Genomic DNA, 21,750 nt, shown 5'->3' with positions numbered 1-21,750 from the left:
ATAGCCTTCAAAGATACAGAAAATAGAATCAAATGGATCGGGATTTGGCGTAAGGAGCCACAACTCAAGTTCTAAAGCATAAACCAAAACAACAACATAAGAGCCCTAAGAAGCAACAGTAAAGTTACACTCTGGCTCTCCTGTGTAAGTTATGGCGAAGTCAGTCTGACCTGCAACATAGATGAGAGGATGAAGCAGTTAGTGACGTCTAAGGAAGAGCCCAAGGCCACTGCTCATGCCTTCAAGTCCTCTGCCCAAAGACTGGAAGACGCAGCAGGCAGCCAGAGTTTAAACACTACATAGGCCTGTTTTGATCACGGCATCCAGTCCCACTACTCCATGGCAAACAGATAGGGAAAGTGGAAACTGAAAGATTTTATTTTGTGGGGCTCCAAAATCACTGTGGGTGGTGACTGCAGCCATGAAATTTTAAAGATGCTTGCTCCTTGGGAGAAAAGTTATGACAAACCTAGACGGTACATTAAAAAGTAGAGACAAAAAAATAAACAAGTAAACATCACTTTGCCGACAAAGGTCCGTCTAGTCAAGGCTATGGTTTTTCCAGTAGTCATGTACAGATGTGAGAGCTGGACCACTGAGAAGGCTGAGCACTAAGAATTGATACCTTCAAACTGTGGTGCTGGAGAAGACTCTTGAGAGTCCCTTGGACAGCAAGAAGATCAAACCACTCAATCTGAAAGGAAATCAACTCTGAATATTCACTGGAAGAACTGATGCCGAAGCTGAAGCTACAGTACTTTGGCCACCTGATGCGAACAGCCAACTCACTGGAAAAGACCCTGACGCTGAGAAAGACTGAGGGCAGGAGGAACAGGGGGCAAGGTGGATGAGATGGTTAGAGAGCAACACCGACTCACTGGACCTGAGTTTGAGCAAACTCCCAGAGATAGTGCAGGACAGAAAAACCTGGTATGTTGCAGTCCACTGGGTCACAAAGAGTCGGACATGACTTAGCTACTGAACAACAACAAAGAGTTGTAACCATTTCATAGACTCATTGTGAGGACTAAATAATAGCCAGCACAGGACCTGACACAGAGCAGCTGCTCAAGAAACAGGGGGCGCTGTTGGGAGTTGATGCAGCCCCATGATTGACAGCTTAGGCTCTGACAAGCTTCTTACACACTCAAAACTTACTTCATCTGTAAAATGGACACAGTGACATTAATGTTCTTCATGCTTTCAACGTGCCAACTGTAGAATCGGGTGGACAGGAATAAACGAAACTGACAAAGATCCTCGCCCTCGTGGAGCCCATATTTTGGGTGTTATTTAGAGGATGATGAGAGCAGAACATGGAAACAAGTACCGGATTTGGTACCAAATTGGTTTCTGGTACCAAAACAAGTACCAAGCACCAGCACACTGCAGCACTCAATCAGTGGTACTGGGTACCATCAATAAATACATGACGGAACTCTGTTTAGGTGAATTTAAACAAGCCCTTTTAAAGCCAGTGCAACTGAGTTTTCAAATTTCCCTTTCCTAAGAACTTGCAGATTAAACCTTCTTTCATAGGAAAGCATGGTCATATTCAGGATTCATAGGAAGTGGCCTTATCAGGTCAAAAAAAAGGGGGAGTAAAAAAAGGATGGAAAGAACTCCTCTAACTGAGTGACAGGTGATGCCCTAGAGCTCAGCATAACCTGATGGCTTTTGTTTAATACTAATTCATTCAGTTATATTTAATCAAATTCACGGTAACGTTCAATACATTCTGGGTACTTATACATTTTGAAGGTTTTTTTTTTTTTTTTTTTAACTGAGAAACAGGTAATCATCACGTCCTGGTAAAAAAAGACAATGGCTAGGTAGATAACCAGCACAGATTAGAATACTATTTGTGGGCTGGTCGCTGTTCTATTAGGGGTGGGCTGCTCTCAACAGCTGGCAAGATACTGTGGAGATGTGCACAGAAGGGGCTGAGAAAGAGACTAGCTTGAGTGCAGTACAGAAGAGCTTCCCCTGCCGAAAGCGACACGCCATGCACTCCTTCTGATCAGGCGATACGACTGCTAGAAGGGAAAGGCAACACAATCACCCTTAATGTTCAAGATCAAGTTCTAACATTTGGCCTTTAAAGCCATCCCAACAGGATGCTAGGGTTTATGGTGGCACTAGTGATAAAGAATAAATGCCTGCCAATGCAGGAGACCTAAGAGACACAGGTTCGATTCCTGGGGCAAGAAGATCCCCTGGAGAAGGAAATGGCAACCCACTCCAGTGCTCTTGCCTGGAGAATCCCATGGACAGAGGAGCCTGGCGGGCCACAGTCCATGGGGTCAACACAAAGAGCTGGACACGACTGAAACGACCGAGAAGAGCACAAGTGGAGGCCAGACGCCTGATCTCGCTCCCGACACAAATAAAAGTACACATCTGCATACAACAGCTTTAGCTGCGTGCGTCCCTCTGAAGTCCGTGATCTTCATAAATCCACTTCTGCTTCCGGGAGGGCTGAGAGCAACCAGAGAGGGGTATGGGGCTACAGAAGGTACAACTATGTCAGCAGGAAGCCGAGCACCACGCTTCTCGAGTGAATGGCACTCTATCCACACAAAGCAGCTAACACCTATCCTGCTCAAACTCTTCCAGAAAATTGCAGAGGAAGGTAAACTTCCAAACTCATTCTATGAGGCCACCATCACCCTAATACCAAAACCTGACCAAGATCCCACAAAAAAAGAAAACTACAGGCCAATATCACTGATGAACATAGATGCAAAAATCCTTAACAAAATTCTAGCAATCAGAATCCAACAACACATTAAAAAGATCATACACCATGACCAAGTGGGCTTTATCCCAGGGATGCAAGGATTCTTCAAAATCCACAAATCAATCAATGTAATACACCACATTAACAAATTGAAAAATAAAAACCATATGATTATCTCAATAGATGCAGAGAAAGCCTTTGACAAAATTCAACACCCATTTATGATAAAAACTCTCCAGAAAGCAGGAATAGAAGGAACATACCTCAACATAATAAAAGCTATATATGACAAACCCACAGCAAACATTATCCTCAATGGTGAAAAACTGAAAGCATTTCCTCTAAAGTCAGGAACAAGACAAGGGTGCCCACTTTCACCATTACTGTTCAACATAGTTTTGGAAGTTTTGGCCACAGCAATCAGAGCAGAAAAAGAAATAAAAGGAATCCAAATTGGAAAAGAAGAAGTAAAACTCTCACTATTTGCAGATGACATGATCCTCTACATAGAAAACCCTAAAGACTCCACCAGAAAATTACTAGAACTAATCAATGACTATAGTAAAGTTGCAGGATATAAAATCAACACACAGAAATCCCTTGCATTCCTATACACTAATAATGAGAAAACAGAAAGAGAAATTAAGGAAACAATTCCATTCACCATTGCAATGGAAAGAATAAAATACTTAGGAATATATCTACCTAAAGAAACTAAAGACCTATATATAGAAAACTATAAAACACTGGTGAAAGAAATCAAAGAGGACACTAATAGATGGAGGAATATACCATGTTCATGGATTGGAAGAATCAATACAGTGAAAATGAGTATACTACCCAAAGCAATTTATAGATTCAATGCAATCCCTATCAAGCTACCAACGGTATTCTTCACAGAGCTAGAACAAATAATTTCACAATTTGTATGGAAATACAAAAAACCTCAAATAGCCAAAGCAATCCTGAGAAAGAAGAATGGAACTGGAGGAATCAACCTGCCTGACTTCAGGCTCTACTACAAAGCCACAGTTATCAAGACAGTATGGTACTGGCACAAAGACAGAAATATAGATCAATGGAACAAAATAGAAAGCCCAGAGATAAATCCACGCACATATGGACACCTTATCTTTGACAAAGGAGGCAAGAATATACAATGGATTAAAGACAATCTCTTTAACAAGTGGTGCTGGGAAATCTGGTCAACCACTTGTAAAAGAATGAAACTAGAACACTTTCTAACACCATACACAAAAATAAACTCAAAATGGATTAAAGATCTAAACGTAAGACCAGAAACTATAACACTCCTAGAGGAGAACATAGGCAAAACACTCTCCGATATACATCACAGCAGGATCCTCTGTGGCCCACCTCCCAGAATATTGGAAATAAAAGCAAAAATAAACAAATGGGACCTAGTTAACCTTAAAAGCTTCTGCACATCAAAGGAAACTATTAGCAAGGTGAAAAGACAGCCTTCAGAATGGGAGAAAATAATAGCAAATGAAGCAACGGACAAACAACTAATCTCAAAAATATACAAGCAACTCCTACAGCTCAACTCCAGAAAAATAAATGACCCAACCAAAAAATGGGCCAAAGAACTAAATAGACATTTCTCCAAAGAAGACATACAGATGGCTAACAAACACATGAAAAGATGCTCAACATCACTCATTATCAGAGAAATGCAAATCAAAACCACTATGAGGTACCATTTCACACCAGTCAGAATGGCTGCGATCCAAAAGTCTACAAATAATAAATGCTGGAGAGGGTGTGGAGAAAAGGGAACCCTCTTACACTGTTGGTGGGAATGCAAACTAGTACAGCCACTATGGAGAACAGTGTGGAGATTCCTTAAAAAACTGGAAATAGAACTGCCTTATGATCCAGCAATCCCACTGCTGGGCATACACACTGAGGAAACCAGAAGGGAAAGAGACACGTGTACCCCAATGTTCATCGCAGCGCTGTTTATAATACCCAGGACATGGAAGCAACCTAGATGTCCATCAGCAGATGAATGGATAAGAAAGCTATGGTACATATACACAATGGAGTATTACTCAGCCATTAAAAAGAATACATTTGAATCAGTTCTAATGAGGTGGATGAAACTGGAGCCTATTATACAGAGTGAAGTAAGCCAGAAGGAAAAACACCAATACAGTATACTAACGCATATATATGGAATTTAGAAAGATGGTAACAATAACCCTGTGTACGAGACAGCAAAAGAGACAGTGATGTATAGAACAGTCTTATGGACTCTGAGGGAGAGGGAGAGCGTGGGAAGATTTGGGAGAACAGCATTGAAACATGTAAAATATCATGTATGAAACGAGATGCCAGTCCAGGTTCGATGCATGATACTGGATGCTTGGGGCTAGTGCACTGGGACGACCCAGAGGGATGGTATGGGGAGGGAGGAGGGAGGAGGGTTCAGGATGGGGAACACATGTATACCTGTGGTGGATTCATTTTGATATTTGGCAAAACTAATACAATTATGTAAAGTTTAAAAAAGAAAAAAAAAAAAAGCATCATTCTTTCCAAATGTCCTAATTTTTCCCATGATAGGGTCCTCAAGCCTCGAAGTAAAATATAGGTGTTTCCCTTCTAATACCCCCTCTCCGAAAGGGGCAAGATAGTCTTGCAAAGAACCTGGAACGGGGCTTCTCTCACAGCTTTTGCTCAGGGCGAACTGCTTCTGTCGGCTTGATGTTTTCTTCTCTTTCTCCCACTTTTGCCCCCAAGTTCCTTCTGCCGTATTATATGATTTACTTCATTATTGACTCTTCTGATCTGCACAGTTAACTTTTTTGAGGGAAGAAATACTTCTTTCTTAAAAACAGAATTTCAAGAAATCAAATATTTAGAAAGGCAACAGTTTCTAGAATCTTAATGTACTGCCCAAATTCTCTGTTCCAAGAACAATGCTCTCCACTAAAATGCAACTTGTTTTAGGGCCAATGATTATGACCAAGTAGGTTTTAAAGTTACATGGGAATAGAGAAATTCCTGACAGTCTAGTGGTTAGGCCTTGGTGCTTTCATGCCAGGCGCCATCCAGGTTCAATCCCAGGTTGGGGAACGAAGATCTCTCAAACTGCGCGGTGGGAACAAATCAAAAAAAAAGGTACACGGGAATTAAACATGACTTGAGGCGTTCTGCTCATGATTACAATCACAGGAAATAGAAGCAGCCTAAACACATTATTTAAAAGATAACCTTTTAGATAATCTAGAAGATGTTCAGGAGCCCCATAACTCATTCTCTCTCACCTGTTAGAAACTAAACGAGCTTTTCTCTTAATGCTTCTTTACTAACCAGGATGCACTCCTTGAACATTCTTTCTTGGGATTTGGGAGGCGCCAAAAGAACTCACGAGATGATAAAGCCCTAATGATCCCTGTTTCTGCCCCCACCCTTCTAGGCAACAGTCTCGTGAATACTCAGAGAAGAGTAACAGTGTTCCATGTAAAAAAAAAAAAAAAAAAAATTTGATTCTGTCATCAGTCTGCTGTCCACAGAAAACAGCAGTGTATTTTTTTTTAACACAGTGTAATTTCTGCTATATTTTAAACTAAAAGCATTAAATATAACTGTAATTTAATCACCTCCTTTTAATTTGAATTCACATGGTAGATACTTAGAGCTACTTAAAAAATTAAGTGGCAAAATGTATATGAAGAATATGTATCTTGATATTTTAATTATGCTCAATTGAATGTACTTAGATTTAAAGTGCTTTTCACAAGTGACATGTGCTAAGAATATCTAATTGCACAGTGACATTCAAATATGTGTGCTTACATGTGTCAAAAATAGATTAATATGAACTTATGGAGTATAAGGTTTTTTTTTTTAAACTAAAACCTATGTACATTATTTTTATTATTTAGATACAAATAAAACTATAAAACTGTAACTACAATAAAGGTCTACACTAGTAAATGTCTAATGATTTGTGATTTAATCACTAAGTTGTGTCCGACTCCTGCGACCCCATGGACTGTAGCTTGCAGGCTCCTCTATCCATGAGATTCTCCAGGCAAGAACACTGGAGCAGGTTGCCACTTCCTTCTCCAGGGTATCTTCCCAACCCAGGATCAAACCCAGGTCTCCTGTACTGCAGGCAGATTCTTTACCAACTGAGGTATGAGGGAACACAGAATGATACAGAATGTGATATTTGAGTAAATTGGGAAACAAAGATTTCTTAGGAAATCTAAGCTTCGACACATTTTCCACTTACTCTCTGCTAAACTGCTAAGTTGCTTCAGTCGTGTCTGACTCTGTGCGACCCCATAGACGGCCGCCCACCAGGCTCCCCGTCCCTGGGATTCTCCAGGCAAGAACACTGGAGTGGGTTGCCATTTCCTTCTCCATTTACTCTCTACCTCAATGTTAAATGGAGACATGAAAATAACTTGCATGTCACTTGTATGCAGTATAGGTATTATCACGTTGTACGAAGAACATGCGTACAAAAGCAGATATTCAGCAAATAACAGTGGGTGAATTAAATTCAAACAGCACTCGGCTGCTGTTCACAAATATTGAAGATGGGCAGGTGCTCGGCAATCTTAAAGAGAAGCTGGCAAATATGAGGGCATGAGGCTGAGGTGCCGCTCACTCCATCCAGCTGCGAAGGGAAAGTGCTGGACCCAGTGGCCGCACGAGGGGTCAGCACCTGCCATGATCAAGAACCTGAACCTGTACTGCAGCTGAGAAAATAACTCTTATCTTAACTCCTGGGGTTATGGGCTGAATCCTGTCCCTCCAAAATTCATATGCTGAAGACCTGAGCCTATACTTCTTATGTGACTGCACTTGGAGACAGAGCCTTTTAAGAGGTAATGAAGGGAACATGAGGTCATATGCATGTGTGCTAAAGTCGCTTCAGTTGTGTCCAACTCTTAGCAACCCTATGGACTGTAGCCTGCCAGGCTCCTCTGTTCATGGGATTCTCCAGACAAGAATACCGGAGTGGGTTGCCATTTCCTCTTCCAGGGGACCTTTCCAACCCAGGGATTCGAACTTGCATCTCTTATGTCTCCTGCATTGGCAGGCAGGTTCTTTACTAGTGCCATGTGGGAAGCCCATGAAGTCATATGCGTGCATTCGTGCTAAGTCGCTTCAGTCCTGACCGACAGTTTGTCAAGTCTTATGCTGCTGCTACTGCTGCTAAGTCGCGTCAGTCGTGTCCAACTCTGTGAGACCCCATAGACGGCAGCCCACCAGGTTCCCCCGTCCCTGGGGTTCTCCAGGCAAGAACACTGGAGTGGGTTGCCATTTCCTTCTCCAATGCCTGAAAGTGAGAAGTGAAAGTGAAGTCGCTCAGTCGTGTCCGACTCCTAGCGACCTCATGGACTGCAGTGCACCAGGCTCCTCCATCCATGGGATTTTCCAGGCAAGAGTACTGGAGTGGGGTGCCACTGCCTTCTCCCAAAGTCTTACGGGTGTGCTCTAATTCAGTACGACCAGAGTCCTTAAGAGATTACGATAAAGACAATACACAGATTGAGGGGTGACCATGTGAGGATGCAGGGGGAGGATAGCCTCCTGCAAGCAAAGGAAAGAAGCCTAAGAAGAAAACCAAACTTGCAGACCTTGATCTTGGACTTCCTGCTTCTACAAGTGTGAGGAAAACGTTTTCTGTTGTTTAAGCCACGCTTCTATTGTTAAGCCTGTGGCATTTTGCTATGGCAGCCTAGAAAACTAATACACCTAGTTAAACTTACTAAATGCACGCCTCCTAACACAAAGCAATATGGAATTTTCTCCTTTGATTTGATGTGTAAATTAAGCTCTTAAGCGAAAAATCTGTGACTTGACTGTTAAGAATTCTGAAAAGAGAACAGATTCTTACCACTTACCTGTTTTTGAGACAGATACCAAATTGAAATCTCCTATTCTTAATTTCTTAACTACATGGCAAGGCAGAAAAAAGGTACACTGTTAATGTGCTTTACAAATATTAAGTTTCAAGTTTTCAACTTCATAGGGTTTTAATATGCCTATAGAAGCCTGGCCAACAAACTGAAGTAGAATTGGTTTGACGGATATTAAAAAGTAATTAAGTTATAGACCTGTCAAATACATTCATATTTGGGCTCTACCTGTTATATTATGTCTATTTTGACTACAGAATTCCTTAATGATTTACAGACCTTCAATGTCTAAAGTATCTTAACTGTATTAAAGATGGGACCCAACCTTTCTTCATATTTTCAAATTACAACAAACCCCTTCCCTATTTATTAGAAAACCAGAAGGATGACCCAGGGTTTGAACTGTGTTGAGTCAAACAAAAACTCTGAGATTTTCCCAAAGAAAGGGAAGGGAGAAGGGAAGAGCAACAGCTGGCTGGCTCAGGGTCTATCATGAGATGGACTTGCTTCGGATCAGACGACGTCTCTGAGGCACCAAAGGCAGCCCTTGGCTTCCCTGGTGATTCAGATGATCAAGTATTCGTCTGCAAAGCAGGAGGCCGGGGTTCGATCCCTGAGTCAGGAAGATCCCCTGGCGAAGGGAATGGCTACCACTCTACTGTTCTTTACCTAGAGAATTCATAGACACAGAAGCCTGGGGGGGAGGGCACAGTCCCTGGGGTTACAACTGAGGGACGGACACACACACACACACATAAAGGCAGCCAATTAGGCCAGCGTTCAGAACTCTGACTGCCATCAGATATCTTTTATTTTTGCTCCAAGTTCAAGTAAAAGTCTGGAGAAAGAGTTTTCCATAGCACCAGGCATAGAATTCTCACTGCAGCCCAGTGCCTTAATCCTACCCCCAAGAAGACTTACTGGGCTAACTGTGAAGGAGGAAAATTATTTTCATAATCCTCCAGAATCCAGAGTTTAATTAAGGTTCACTCAAGGAGGTGTATAGTCTATAGGTTTGGGAAAATGGTTACTGACATACTAGCAGTATTATAATATGGTTTTTCCAGTGGTCATGTATGGATGTGAGAGTTGGACTGTGAAGAAAGCTGAGCACCGAAGAATTGATGCTTTTGAATTGTGGTGTTGGAGAAGACTCTTGAGAGTCCCTCGGACTGCAAGGAGATCCAACCAGTCCATCCTAGAGGAAATCAGTCCTAGGTGTTCATTGGAAGGACTGATGCTGAAGCTGAAACTCCAGTACTTTGACCACCTCATGCAAACAGTTGACTCATTGAAAAAGACTCTGATGCTGGGAGGGATTGGGGGCAGGAGGAGAAGGGAACGACAGAGGATGAGATGGCTGGATGGCATCACTGACTCGATGGACGTGAGTCTGAGTGAACTCCGGGAGTTGGTGATGGACAGGGAGGCCTGGTGTGCTGCGATTCATGGGGTCGCAAAGCGTCAGACACGACTGAGCGACTGAACTGAACTGAGTATCATACAAAGTATTTTCACTGCCCTAAAAATCCTGTGTTCTGCTTATTCACCCCTTCCTCCTCCCAACGCCTGGCAACCACTGGCCCTTCTGCTGTCTGCATAGTTTTGCCTTTTACAGGACATCCTGTAGTTGGACCCTACAGTATGTAGCAGTTTAAAGGCTTTTGCTGAAAACATAAGTTTCCAACCCCTTTGAGTAAATACCAAAGAATGTAGTTATTGGATCTTACTGTGAGAGGAGGTTTCACTGAGAAACCTCCAAACGGTCTTCCAAAGAGGCTGTGCCACTGCGTACCATCGCCAGGAACAAATGAGAGTTTTTGTTGCTCCACATCCTCGCCAGCCCCAGGTACCATCAGTGTTCTCGAGTTTACCTACTCCAGTAGGTGTGTTGTGGTATTGGAGCATTGTCAGTCTTTTTTGTTTTTAAAGCCATTCTTTCCTATGATTCCTTCATGATTCTGACATAATTTCACATGTTACCCATCCAATAAAATCTTTTCTACTAAGAACATAAGCAATAATGAGTAAGTTATACCAAGTGCCCCAAGCTGTATATCTTCATCCTGTTCTTAAGATTCTGCATATATTTGCAGGTTAGTTTATTTGCCATTTTTAGAACTGAAGTCAAATAAACCAATATGAGCTTTTTAAAGCTTGGTTCCTTTACTGAGTGACCAATGAAAATATTATTTGAGAAACATCCAGGGGTGTTCATGTGTAGGCATGTTAGAGGTATTCCCTAAGGTCCATCAATTCCTTCACCCTGTTCCAATCCCTGGAGGTACAGTGTCTTCACTGCCCATCTATAACTGAGTTAGTGGCAACACAGTGTATCAAATGACTGTCCTACATTTACTGCCCTCATCACCAACACCTTCTAGTCAAGCGTTTCTTTATTCATCTCATAAATACTTTTAAGCCTTTCCTGTATGTCAGACACAAGGTTCTGCAGAGGCAGAACAGTCAGACAAGAGTCCTATCCTGTGCACTTACAGATTCTCAGTTCTGTCAACACCCACCCAAGGCCCCCAGGATACAATTAGCTGTCAGCACAAAGTTATAAAGGAAGAGCTCAAATAGCAAAGCAGGACCACATCTGACAAAGACAACAGGTCATACATATTAATAATACCTGATACAACCTCTGAGCCTTGCAGTCAGTAGAGTTGGAAGTCAGGGAAAAAGCATAAAAACAGATTAAGAAAACTTACAGTATGAGAACTGAAGAATTATGGACAGTTTCTTTTGCTTTGTTTTCTACTCTAGCTTTAATATGGTTATTTTTTAATGAAAAATCACAATATGTTGAAAGAGAGAAAACATTTATGATATGATCTTGACTAAAATATGTATGTTTGGTACAATTTTTTGTTTGTAAAAATATGAAAATTATTTTAAATAATCTAAAGTTTATGAAACAAGGATAACTTAATTCACTATAATCTTGTTGGAAGTCATCTATTAAACTATTATTTTACCATGGTAGGGGGGAAGCCTTACAACATGGTTTTGTATTTTCAGGGGTATGCAAAAAGTCTCCTAGAGATACTGCAAATAAAAACAATAACAAAATGTAACTAGACATTAGATTTTCATTAAACTATAAATAAATTATAATGTAAGTATTAAAAATAATACCCTTATTTCCAAAGCATCATTATAACACATAATAAATCTTTGCTACTTGACACATGACAGAGCAGCAATCTCATAGAAATTCAACTTAATGATTGATTCCTGTATCAGTCTATATTTCTAAGTAGGATACGTGCACCTGCAGAGAGGAATTAGGATTCTGCCTTAAGAATACTATACCATGAGGCCACATCTCCACAGAAAACCCTGGGAAGAGAATGATCACAGAAGACTTAAATCCAATTTTGACACTCCAATGACCAGCTCTGATTGCCAGGACACATGTGTTCATTATGTGAGGGAATTTTCTCCCTGGTTTGAAATGACTGACTGAAAGTGATTCCACGCTCAGTCATAAGGAATAAGGCTTTGGGTATATTTTATGACAGAAGTACCTACACTGTTATTCACAGGATACTTACAGAATTCAAACTAAAAACCAAAATGGTGCAACAAAGGGTTTGAACACATTTATAAATAGTTGAAACAAATAGATTTGTCAAGCAAAGGTATGAATATCTGGCATGTCATGGGCTTCCCTGGAGGCTCAGATGATAAAGAATCTGCCTGCAATGCAGGAGACCCGGGTTCAATCCCTGGGTCGGGAAGATCCCCTGGAGAAGGGAATGGCAACTCACTCCAGTATTCTTGCCTGGAGAATTCCAAGGACAGAGAAGTCTGGCAGGCTACAATCCAAGGGATTGCAAAGAGTCGGATATGACTGACTCACACACACACACACACACACACACACACACACACACACACTAGTGTTCTGTGACCAAGCACACAAGTTGAGGCTTGCCAGTCAAATTTCCTCTCAAAAAATTAAATGAAAAAACAAAATTAAGCAATTAGCTAGAGCTGAGGATAATAAGTTGAAGGTCAAACTGCAAAGTGAGAGACCAGATGGCCAGCAAAAATATGAAAGGAATTCTTGAAGAAGTGAACACCATGAGGAAGAGAAGATGGATTATAGAAGCAAAAAGATGCATGGAACACTGACAGCATGAAATGCTAACATGGATGCAGAGTGGCCCTGCTGGCAGGATGCAAAACGGTCCAGCCACTTTGGAAAACAGTTAGGAGGTTTCTTAAAAAACTACACATAGTCTCATAGTAAAGATTCAACAATCGCACTCTTTGGTATTTACCCAAAGGAGTTGAAAATTTATGTTTTCAACAAAAACCTGGCACAAGGATGTTTACAGCAGTGTTATTTACAACTGCCAAAACTTGTAAGAAACCAGAATGTCCCTCAGTAGGAGAACAGATAAACTATGATACACTCAAGGAACACTGTTGTTGCTCAGTTGCCAAGTCATGCCTGACTCTTTTGTGACCACATGGACTGGTAGGCCACCAGGCTCCTCTGTCTGTGGGATTTCCCAGGCAAGAATACTGGAGTGGGCTGCCATTTCCTTCTCCAGGGGATCTTCACAACTCAGGAATCGAATGCAGATCTTCTGTTTGGCAGGTGGATTCTTTACCACTGGGCCATTAGGGAAGCCCTGTGAAAAGACATGGAACCTTAAATGCACATTACTAAGTGAAAACAGTCAATCTGGAGAGACTACAAAACTGCATGGCTCCAACCATAAGACATTCTGGAAAAGGTAAAACTATGGAGACAGCAAAAACATCAATGGCTGCTAGAGGTGGGGCAGGGAGGAAAACATGGATGGATGGATGGATGGAGCACAGATTTTCGGGGCAGTGAAAACACTCTGCATGATACTATAGTGATGGGTGTATGTCATTATACATTTGTCCAAAGCCACAGAATCCATGACACCACGAATGAACCCTAAGGTAAACCATGGGCTCTGAAGGACTAATGTGTCGACGTAGTTTCATCAGTTGTAACAGATGCACCACTTCAGTAGGGATGATGACCATGGCGAGGCTATGCAGGTAAGTGGGCAGGGGGTACATGGGGAATCTCTGTACCTTTCTCTCAATGTTGTGAATCTAAAACTGCTCTAAAAAAGCAAAGCCTTGTAGCTGATTCACTTCACTGTACAGTAGAAACTAACACAACAGTGTAAAGGAATTATATTCCAATAAGAAAAAAGGAAAGTCTTTTAAAACTATGCAGAGATGCAAAGTCACTGTGAGAGAGACCAAGAAGCCACAGAGAAAACAGAGAGAGTAGCCCACTTAAATTTTCCAGAGCCCTTGATTTCATGTATATCCTTAATGGAAACTTTGAGTTACTCCTTTTTCAGTGAGCTTCTGCTCCCTGCAACCAAGAGTGCTATGGAACAGGAATGGGTTCTAGGATCACCAACAGGTCCTTGGAGAAGACATGTGATTAACTAGGAAACCTTCATAATGTGCAGGGCAATGAGGATGCTCCTATCCTATGACACTGCTAACTGAACCCTCCAGTGACAGTTCAAAGATTCTTTGCTGTCATTCTCATTCACTCAGAGACTGTGTCTAACTTCTCTCCTCCTGAAGCTGAACTGGCAGAGTGCTTGTCTGACCGACAGAATGAAGCAGAAATGCTACTGAAAGCTAGGCCATATGAAGTTTTGCAGTTTCTACCCGCTACCCTTAGAATGCTTGTTTTGGGGTAGCATTCTCTTAGAATCAAGCTGCCAAGGTTTGAAAAGCTCAGGCTACAGCGAGGAACCCAGCAGGTGCTCTGGACAAGAGCCCCAGATGCTCCCAGCCCAGAGTAAGCACCAGCACCAGCCACATGCGGGAGCCATCCCGGCCGTCCAGCACAGCCTTCAGACGATGCCAGCCCAGCTGCTGTCTGCCCATCACCACACGGAGATCACAGGCAAGAACTGCCCCAGTGCACTGAGTCTGCCCACAGAACTGGGAGAAAGAGTCGTCAACTGCTGTTTGAAGCCACTACTGTTTCAGGATGACTTGTTACACAACAATAGATAGCCAGAACACCCTTCTTCCACAGTGATGGAGAAACACTGACACCATTCCCGTTAGGAAGAAGAGCAGCAGCGGGGACAGTAAGGCAGGTAGGGAGCTTGTGCACCACTCCAGTGCATGGAACTATCACCAGCTATACAGAGCAAAGTCAAGTCAGAAAGAGAAAAATAAACAGTATATTAACACATACATATGGAATCTAGAAAATGGTACCCATGAACTGTCTTGAGGGAAGGAATGGAGACACAGAAGTAGAGAACGGATGGACTTGTGGACACAGTGGGAGAGGGAGTGAGTGGGATGAATGGAGAAAGTACAACTGACACATATACACTATCACAGGTAGGATGGAGAGCTAGGGAGAAGTTGCTATGCAGCACAGGGAGCCCAGTCTGGTGCCCTGTGAGGACCTACAGGGATGCAATGGGTGAGGGGAGGGAAGCTCAAGAGAAAGGGGATATATGTATAATAATATATGACTGATTCCTGTTGTATGACAGAAACCAACACAACACTGTAAAATTTTTTTAAAAAAGAAATAAAAAAATATGCTGTTCCAACTATATTTATCCAAAATTCTATAAATCCGCACATCCATAAGACAGACTTACTGTATGCCAGCCACACTACAGCATTTGAAAATAATATTTCCATTTACTATTATTTTCTTCCAAGCAAAGCACACAGTTGCACGAGTATGAAAATAGGCAAAGGCACCAGTACAGGAACCTCTGGGTCTGTGTTCTTGTTGCACTGGGTCAGAACCAAGCATCCAAAAGCAAACACTTATCTCGCTTAGGGATACACTCAGATGTTACAGTAAGTATAGAAAGCAGGTGTGGGAGTGAAAAACACCAACTTCAGGATAGGTTTATCTCTTGGGAGACGGGGGCGCTATTGGGACAGGTACATGCGGGCTTCTGGCTGCATGTGTCAAGTTTGACATCTTAAGTGGTAGACACATGGGTGTCTGTGTCTTTTTATTTTTCTAAACCATAAAAACGAATTGCGATTGAATGTAAAGCAAAAAAAAAAAAAAAAGTTATAAAAACATCCCTTAAAAATGGTATTTTGATACACAGCTATACACACAGGCATAAAAACATCCTGTATGTGGAAATTACCACAGTAATGGGAATATAGGCAACAATACTAGGGTCATACTTACTTCTGGGGGTGAGCAATTAACTTACTGAACAGAGACGTATTAATACATCTCTTGTTACTTAGACGGTATTGACAGGAGCTATTTCAATACTCACTTACATAACAAATCAACTGGCCATAAGCATTAATTTCTGCAAAAATCCCCCAGTCAACAATGTGTTGAGATTGCTCTTCATGTCATGTTTTTCCATGAGCATATTCTCACCAATCCCTTTCAGAACCAATGATGTGAACACATCAACTATTTTTTTCTCTTAAAATGAATGTAAACTCCCATAAGCATTAGATAGATTCACACATATACACACACAAATGTACATGTATATATCTTGATGGAAAAATTACCAATGGCATTTTTCAAAGAACTAGAACAAAACATCTTAAAATTTGTATGAAGACACAAAAGACCCCAAAGAGACAAAGCAATCTTAAGACTTAAGAAAAATGGAGCTGGAGGAATCAGGCTCCCTGAATTCAGACTATACTACAAAGCCACAGTCATGAAAAATGTATGGTACTGGCACAAAAACAGATCAACGGAACATGATAGAAAGCTCAGAAATAAACCCACGTACCTACAGACAATTAATTTATGACAAAGGAGGCAAGATTATACAGTGAAGAAAAGACAATCTCTTTAAGAAATGGTGCTGGGAAAACTGGACTGTTACATGTAAAAAATGAAATAAAACATTCTTTAACAACATACACAAAAATAAACTCAATATGGATTAAAGACCTAAATGTAAGATCATATACTATAAAATTCTTAGAGAAAAACATAGGGGCAAAACATTTTTTGACATAAACTGCAATATCTTTTTTGCAGTTTCCATTACTATCTTTCCATTACTCCTAGAGTAGTGGAAATTAAAAAAAAAAAAAAGGGATTTAATTAAACTCAGAAGTTTTTGCATAGCAAAGGAATCCATAAACAAAAGACAACCCACAAAATAGGTGAAAATATCTGCAAATGATGTGACAAATGAGGGATTAATCTCCAAAATTTACAAACTGCTCCTGTGTCTCAATATCAAAAAAGGCCAAACAATCCAATCCAAAGATGGGCAAAAGACCTAAATAGATATTTCTCTGAAGAAGACATACAGATGATCAACAGGCACATGAAAAGATGCTCAACATTGCTAATTATTAGAGAAATGCAAATCAAAACTACAATATACCACCTCATAACAGTCAGAATGGCCATCACCAACAAAAAAAATCTACAAACAATAAATGCTAGAGAGGACGTGGAGAAAAGGAAACCCTCCTACACTGTTGGTAGGACTGTAAATTGGTACAGCCACTATGGAGAACAGTACGGAAGTTCCTCAAAAAACTAAAAACAGACCTAAGGTATGACCTAACAATCCCACTCTGTGCATATATCCAGAGAAAAACATGGTTCACCAGGATACATGCTCCACGATGCGCACTGAAGCACTACCCACAACAGCCGAGACACGGAGGCAACCTAAATGTCCATCCACAGAAGATGCGGTACACATGCACGATGGAATGCTACTCAGCCATGAGGAAGAGTGAGGCGATGCCATTTGCAGCAATACAGACGGACCCAGAGATTATCATTCTAAGTGAAGTCAAGTCACATAAAGACAAACGCCATATGATACCGCTTACATACAGAATCTTTCAAAAAAACTGATACAAATAAGCTTATTTACAAAACAGAAAATGGAGTAGGAAATGGCAACCCACTCCAATGTTCTTACCTGGAGGATTCCATGGACAGAGGAACCTGGCAGGCCACAGTCCATGGGGTTGTGGAGAGCAGACTCGACTAAGTGATTGCGCACTCATGCACACAGAAAGCAGAAACAGACTCATGGACTTAGAGAACGAACTTACAGTTAACTGGGGGGCGGACAGAGAATGAATTTGAGATCAGCATGAACACATTGCTATTTTTAAAACAGATAATCAACAGGACCCTCTGTATAGAACAGGGAGCTTTGCTCAATAGTCTATAACAACCTAAACTGGAAAAGAATTTTAAAAAGAATACATACATGTATATATATATAACTGAATTACTTTGCTGTACACCTAAAACTAACATAACACTGTTAATCAACTGTACTTCAATATAAAATAAAATTTTTTAAAAAAGAAAGAAAAATACTGTGGACCCATTATGCTCAGTAGCATTTAACTCTTCGTGACTCCATGGACTGTAGCCTGCCAGACTCCTCTGTCCATGGGATTCTCCAGGCAAGAATACTGGAGCATGTTGCCATTTCTTCCTTCAGGGGATCTTCCCAACTCAGGGATGAAACTGGTGTTGTCTGCATCTCCTGCATTGGCAGGCAGATTCCTTACCACTGAGGCACCAGGGAAGCCCATTATCAAGCATATTTGCTTGTCTTTCCAAAAATTACTGCAGAATACTATTAATTTTTATTGGTATGCAGATAATTTTTACTAAATATGAGCTTTATAGGATGAAAGTTTATCCTTTTTTGACATTTTTTCCCAGTGAATATCATTTCATTTCTTTTCATTTCAATGTGGATTTTCATGCCAAGTAGATTAGACCACTAATCTAATGGTGCCATGATGGAACCATTTGTGTCTCCTTTTCAGACAACCCTAAGATCAGAAGATCAAAACCCAAAGATCCCAGTGCCTTCAGGATTTCAAGCCTCTATTCTACTAGAACAGGCACAGAAGACTTACTTGAATTGAGAACTATAACCTACAGACCACATGGCACCATATATGTTATTTTTTCTTAAAGCAGCAGCAACACTGCAATCACAACAACATACTCAGAGATGACATGTCAGGTTTAAAGTCACTGGGAGCCTAGCTGGAGATGGGTAGTGGCGACAGGTCCTCTGCCCCATATCCTGAAAGCCTCCACCATTGCTGACCGTGACCACCCCAGAGCAGTCTCCCTCCTGGACTGAGCTCCCGACCCAGGAAGGAAAGAAAGGACGGAAGAAACAGACAGTAATATATACCTTGTGTAGGGACACTCGAGGCTCCAGGTATCTGTTAAAACTCCTACAACTCTTAGTCTAACTGAGAAAGCAGAAAACCAGCTTAAACACAGCAAGCATAAACCAAAAGGCCCCTTTCAGACTCCAGAGTTTGTAAACCCCAGTCTCAGCATGTAGTGTGCTGATTATATCACTACTGGCAAGTGTCAATCTACAAAAACACTTGGAAAACTGAAGTCAAGCTTTTAACAGTGCTCTAAACTAGTGCAGAGGTGCACAGCACTCGAGAATCCACCTGTAGTGCAGGAGACTGGAGTTTGATCCCCGGGTCAGGAAGAAACCCACTCCAGTATTCTTGCCTGGGAGATCCTATGGAAAGAGGAGCCTGGTGGGTTACAGTCCAAAGAGTCACAAAGAGTCGGACACGACGGAGTGCGGCACAACTAGCGTATGAGTGAGTTTGGGGCTAGATTCATCCTTTTATGCACATCAATGAAACAGAAGTTTTTTTTTTTTTAATCTGTCAGTCACAAATTTAATTATCTTAAAAATTAACGAATGAGACCAGTTTTGTTCTTTCTCCTCCAACCCTTTCCTTCAAATTTACTATCATTTTTGTTGTTTTGCTAATACGTATCTTATAAAACAAGCCTTAGTTTAGCTAGGAGACAGTTAAGGTTAGGAGACAAGGACCTCCTTGCATCTCACCCCTGTTTTTGTAGAAAACAGATTATAAACCAACCACACACAAAAAAACCATCTTCAAAGAAACCAGAATTTGCGGTTATAAGTGCAAAAGCCAGCCATGTATGCTAATCCTCTGTAATAATAAAGCAAGGTGAGCTCCCGTGGCTGGGCGATGCCTGGGTGAACTAAGGGGAACTGCCCATGTGACACCATCTTTTAAACTCTCTGTTGTCCAGGCTGGCCAGCAAGGCAGAAGCACCCTCACAAGGACCCTCTAAGGGGGCATGTGACGGGCTCTGAGGATGGAGACAAGGCCACCAGAGCCTGCAGAGAAAGATGTGGCTGCCTACTTCCAAAACACACGCTGAAGGGAACCAGCCACCCACCACTTAGGGATCTAAAGGCCCTGGATTGTTTGCCACCTACAGGATTGCTTACCTGAAAAATAAACTCTTACTTCTTAAAGCAGTGGCATGGGGGAAGGAGGGGCAGGGCGAATCAAAACAGGAGGCTTGAAACATGGAGGACCACTGTCTCCCCAACCTTTGAGATGAAGGATGGCAAACCTCATTTCGCAGATATTTTAAGTAGCTGTAAAGCCCCAGTGGCTCCAATTTTAAGCCTGTGTTTAGATCAGGTTTGAAAAGGGGCTGCACCACTTTACAATAACTAGGCACCACGTCTGATGCCAATCGGTGCTTTGTATTTGAAATGGGCGACCACAAACGAAATAACAAGACCACCTACGGCAGACGATACGTGCCACGACCAATCTCCTTGGCACCCAGGCCTGTGTGTGGGCAAAATGCTTTCATAAAAAGAAAATAAAGCTCAAGATTATTGCCAAAAATCTTGAGTAGTATCACATAGTTAGTTTTCCACTTTAAATTCTTACAGAGATATATAATCATGTCTTTTCAGCAAGTTTAAAACCTGACTTTAAAAAAAATAACAAACCTACCTGACCTACTGAAACGGCCCGTTCTCTCAGGCCCCTGGTAGCAGCCTTGAGGATACACTAAATATAGCCCATGGTTATGCCATTGAAAATTAGAAAATCTAGTCATTCAACTGAAAGCTAGAGTTGTTTTAAAGGAATACTTACTGGCAAAAGCCATGTCTGCAACTCCTCATATTCTTTTTGATTATTATTGTGTGTCCTTTTCACTTAGGACATTAAAGGCTCCCTTTTCCCATCCTCAATGCTCCTAAAGTTACAGGACAAGGGGCTCTTACCTGGCCGTCTCTGACAGGTCAGTGATCAAACAGAAAGAGTCAGGCTGGAGCCAAATTCCGTCCGCCTCTTAAGAATCACCAGAGGCTAGGACTCTGTCGCTCCCGCTACACTCAGGGAACCCCATTCAATATTAGGACAATAAGCCCTCTCTAGACAAAGGTTTAATATTCTCGGGTGTTTTCCCAACTTCTAAACTCAATGACTTTTCAGGAAAAGATCATTTTATGATCACCAATTCCTGCACAGAACAAGCAAATTAAAAAAAAAAAAAAGTGATCTCATCTTTTGTACAAGAAACACAGGTTTAGATGGAAAATATACCCATATTTATTGCCCCAGCGATCAAAGACCATTTACTTAACCAACCTTATCTTTAAATAGCACCCGTCTTTGTAGAAGAGTTTAACTTACTTAAGGTATTTACATTCACATGAACAAACCCGTACGTGAACTAAAAAAAGACACGATGTTTTGCCGAGCTCAGGAACAAGATGCAGGTCGTCCGTCCACATAAAGAAATACTCATTCCAAGCGTTTCTGACAATGCAGAGCGCACTCTGCCCATCACCCCCCACCTCCTTCTCCCGGAAGCACGGGGAGCCTTGAAGACCTGCTGGCGTGTGTGAAGTAAAGCAAAGCAGAGGGCTATGGCTGCTGGCTTCAAACTACAAATCCCAGTGCCTGACCCAGCAGAGGATGCCGTGAGCAAAGACTGCACGACAAATAAAACTCCAGGAAAGGTCAGCAAAGATGTGCTCAAAGGCCAAACACTTCTGCCACAGACGACTTCTACTGCAGAACCAGCTGCAAGCAATGGCGGATTTAACAGGCATGACTCAACAGGCAGGAAGACCAGAGACGTTTACCGCTTCCACCTCAGGAACGGTTGCCTGTCTAGGGAACGCCAGGGTGCCCTAGTAGACAGTGCCCTTGAGCAGGATCTGTGGGGAACAGAAGCCTTAGTCCACACTTGGGTAGCATGGTAGGGCTATGTACATGAAACAAGTC

General features: G+C 41.7%; 1 protein-coding gene across 16 annotated transcripts in view; it reads right to left on the bottom strand.

Annotated features, from left to right (window-relative positions):
* Nucleotides 1-21,750, bottom strand: part of SLC25A13 (solute carrier family 25 member 13) — a 272,518-nt gene that overhangs the window by 46,350 nt on the left and 204,418 nt on the right. For 3 of the 16 annotated variants that reach the window (XM_086397748.1, XM_086397746.1, XM_086397747.1), the window contains exon 14: nt 5,810-21,683. The exons of the other annotated variants lie outside the window; for them this stretch is intronic. In XM_086397748.1, the coding sequence (XP_086253874.1) occupies nt 21,657-21,683 (27 nt within the window). In that variant the 3' untranslated portion in view covers nt 5,810-21,656. Of the gene's footprint in view, nt 1-5,809; nt 21,684-21,750 lie in introns of those variants that run through there. 16 annotated transcript variants of the gene reach the window in all.

Source organism: Bos grunniens, chromosome 4 (assembly GCF_055505025.1).
Source record: "Bos grunniens cultivar Pamir isolate PY7600 chromosome 4, Bosgru_T2T1.0, whole genome shotgun sequence".
Lineage (NCBI taxonomy): Eukaryota > Metazoa > Chordata > Mammalia > Artiodactyla > Bovidae > Bos > Bos grunniens.
Note: the sequence above shows the minus strand (reverse complement) of the source record. Positions and strands in the feature narration are given on the sequence as shown.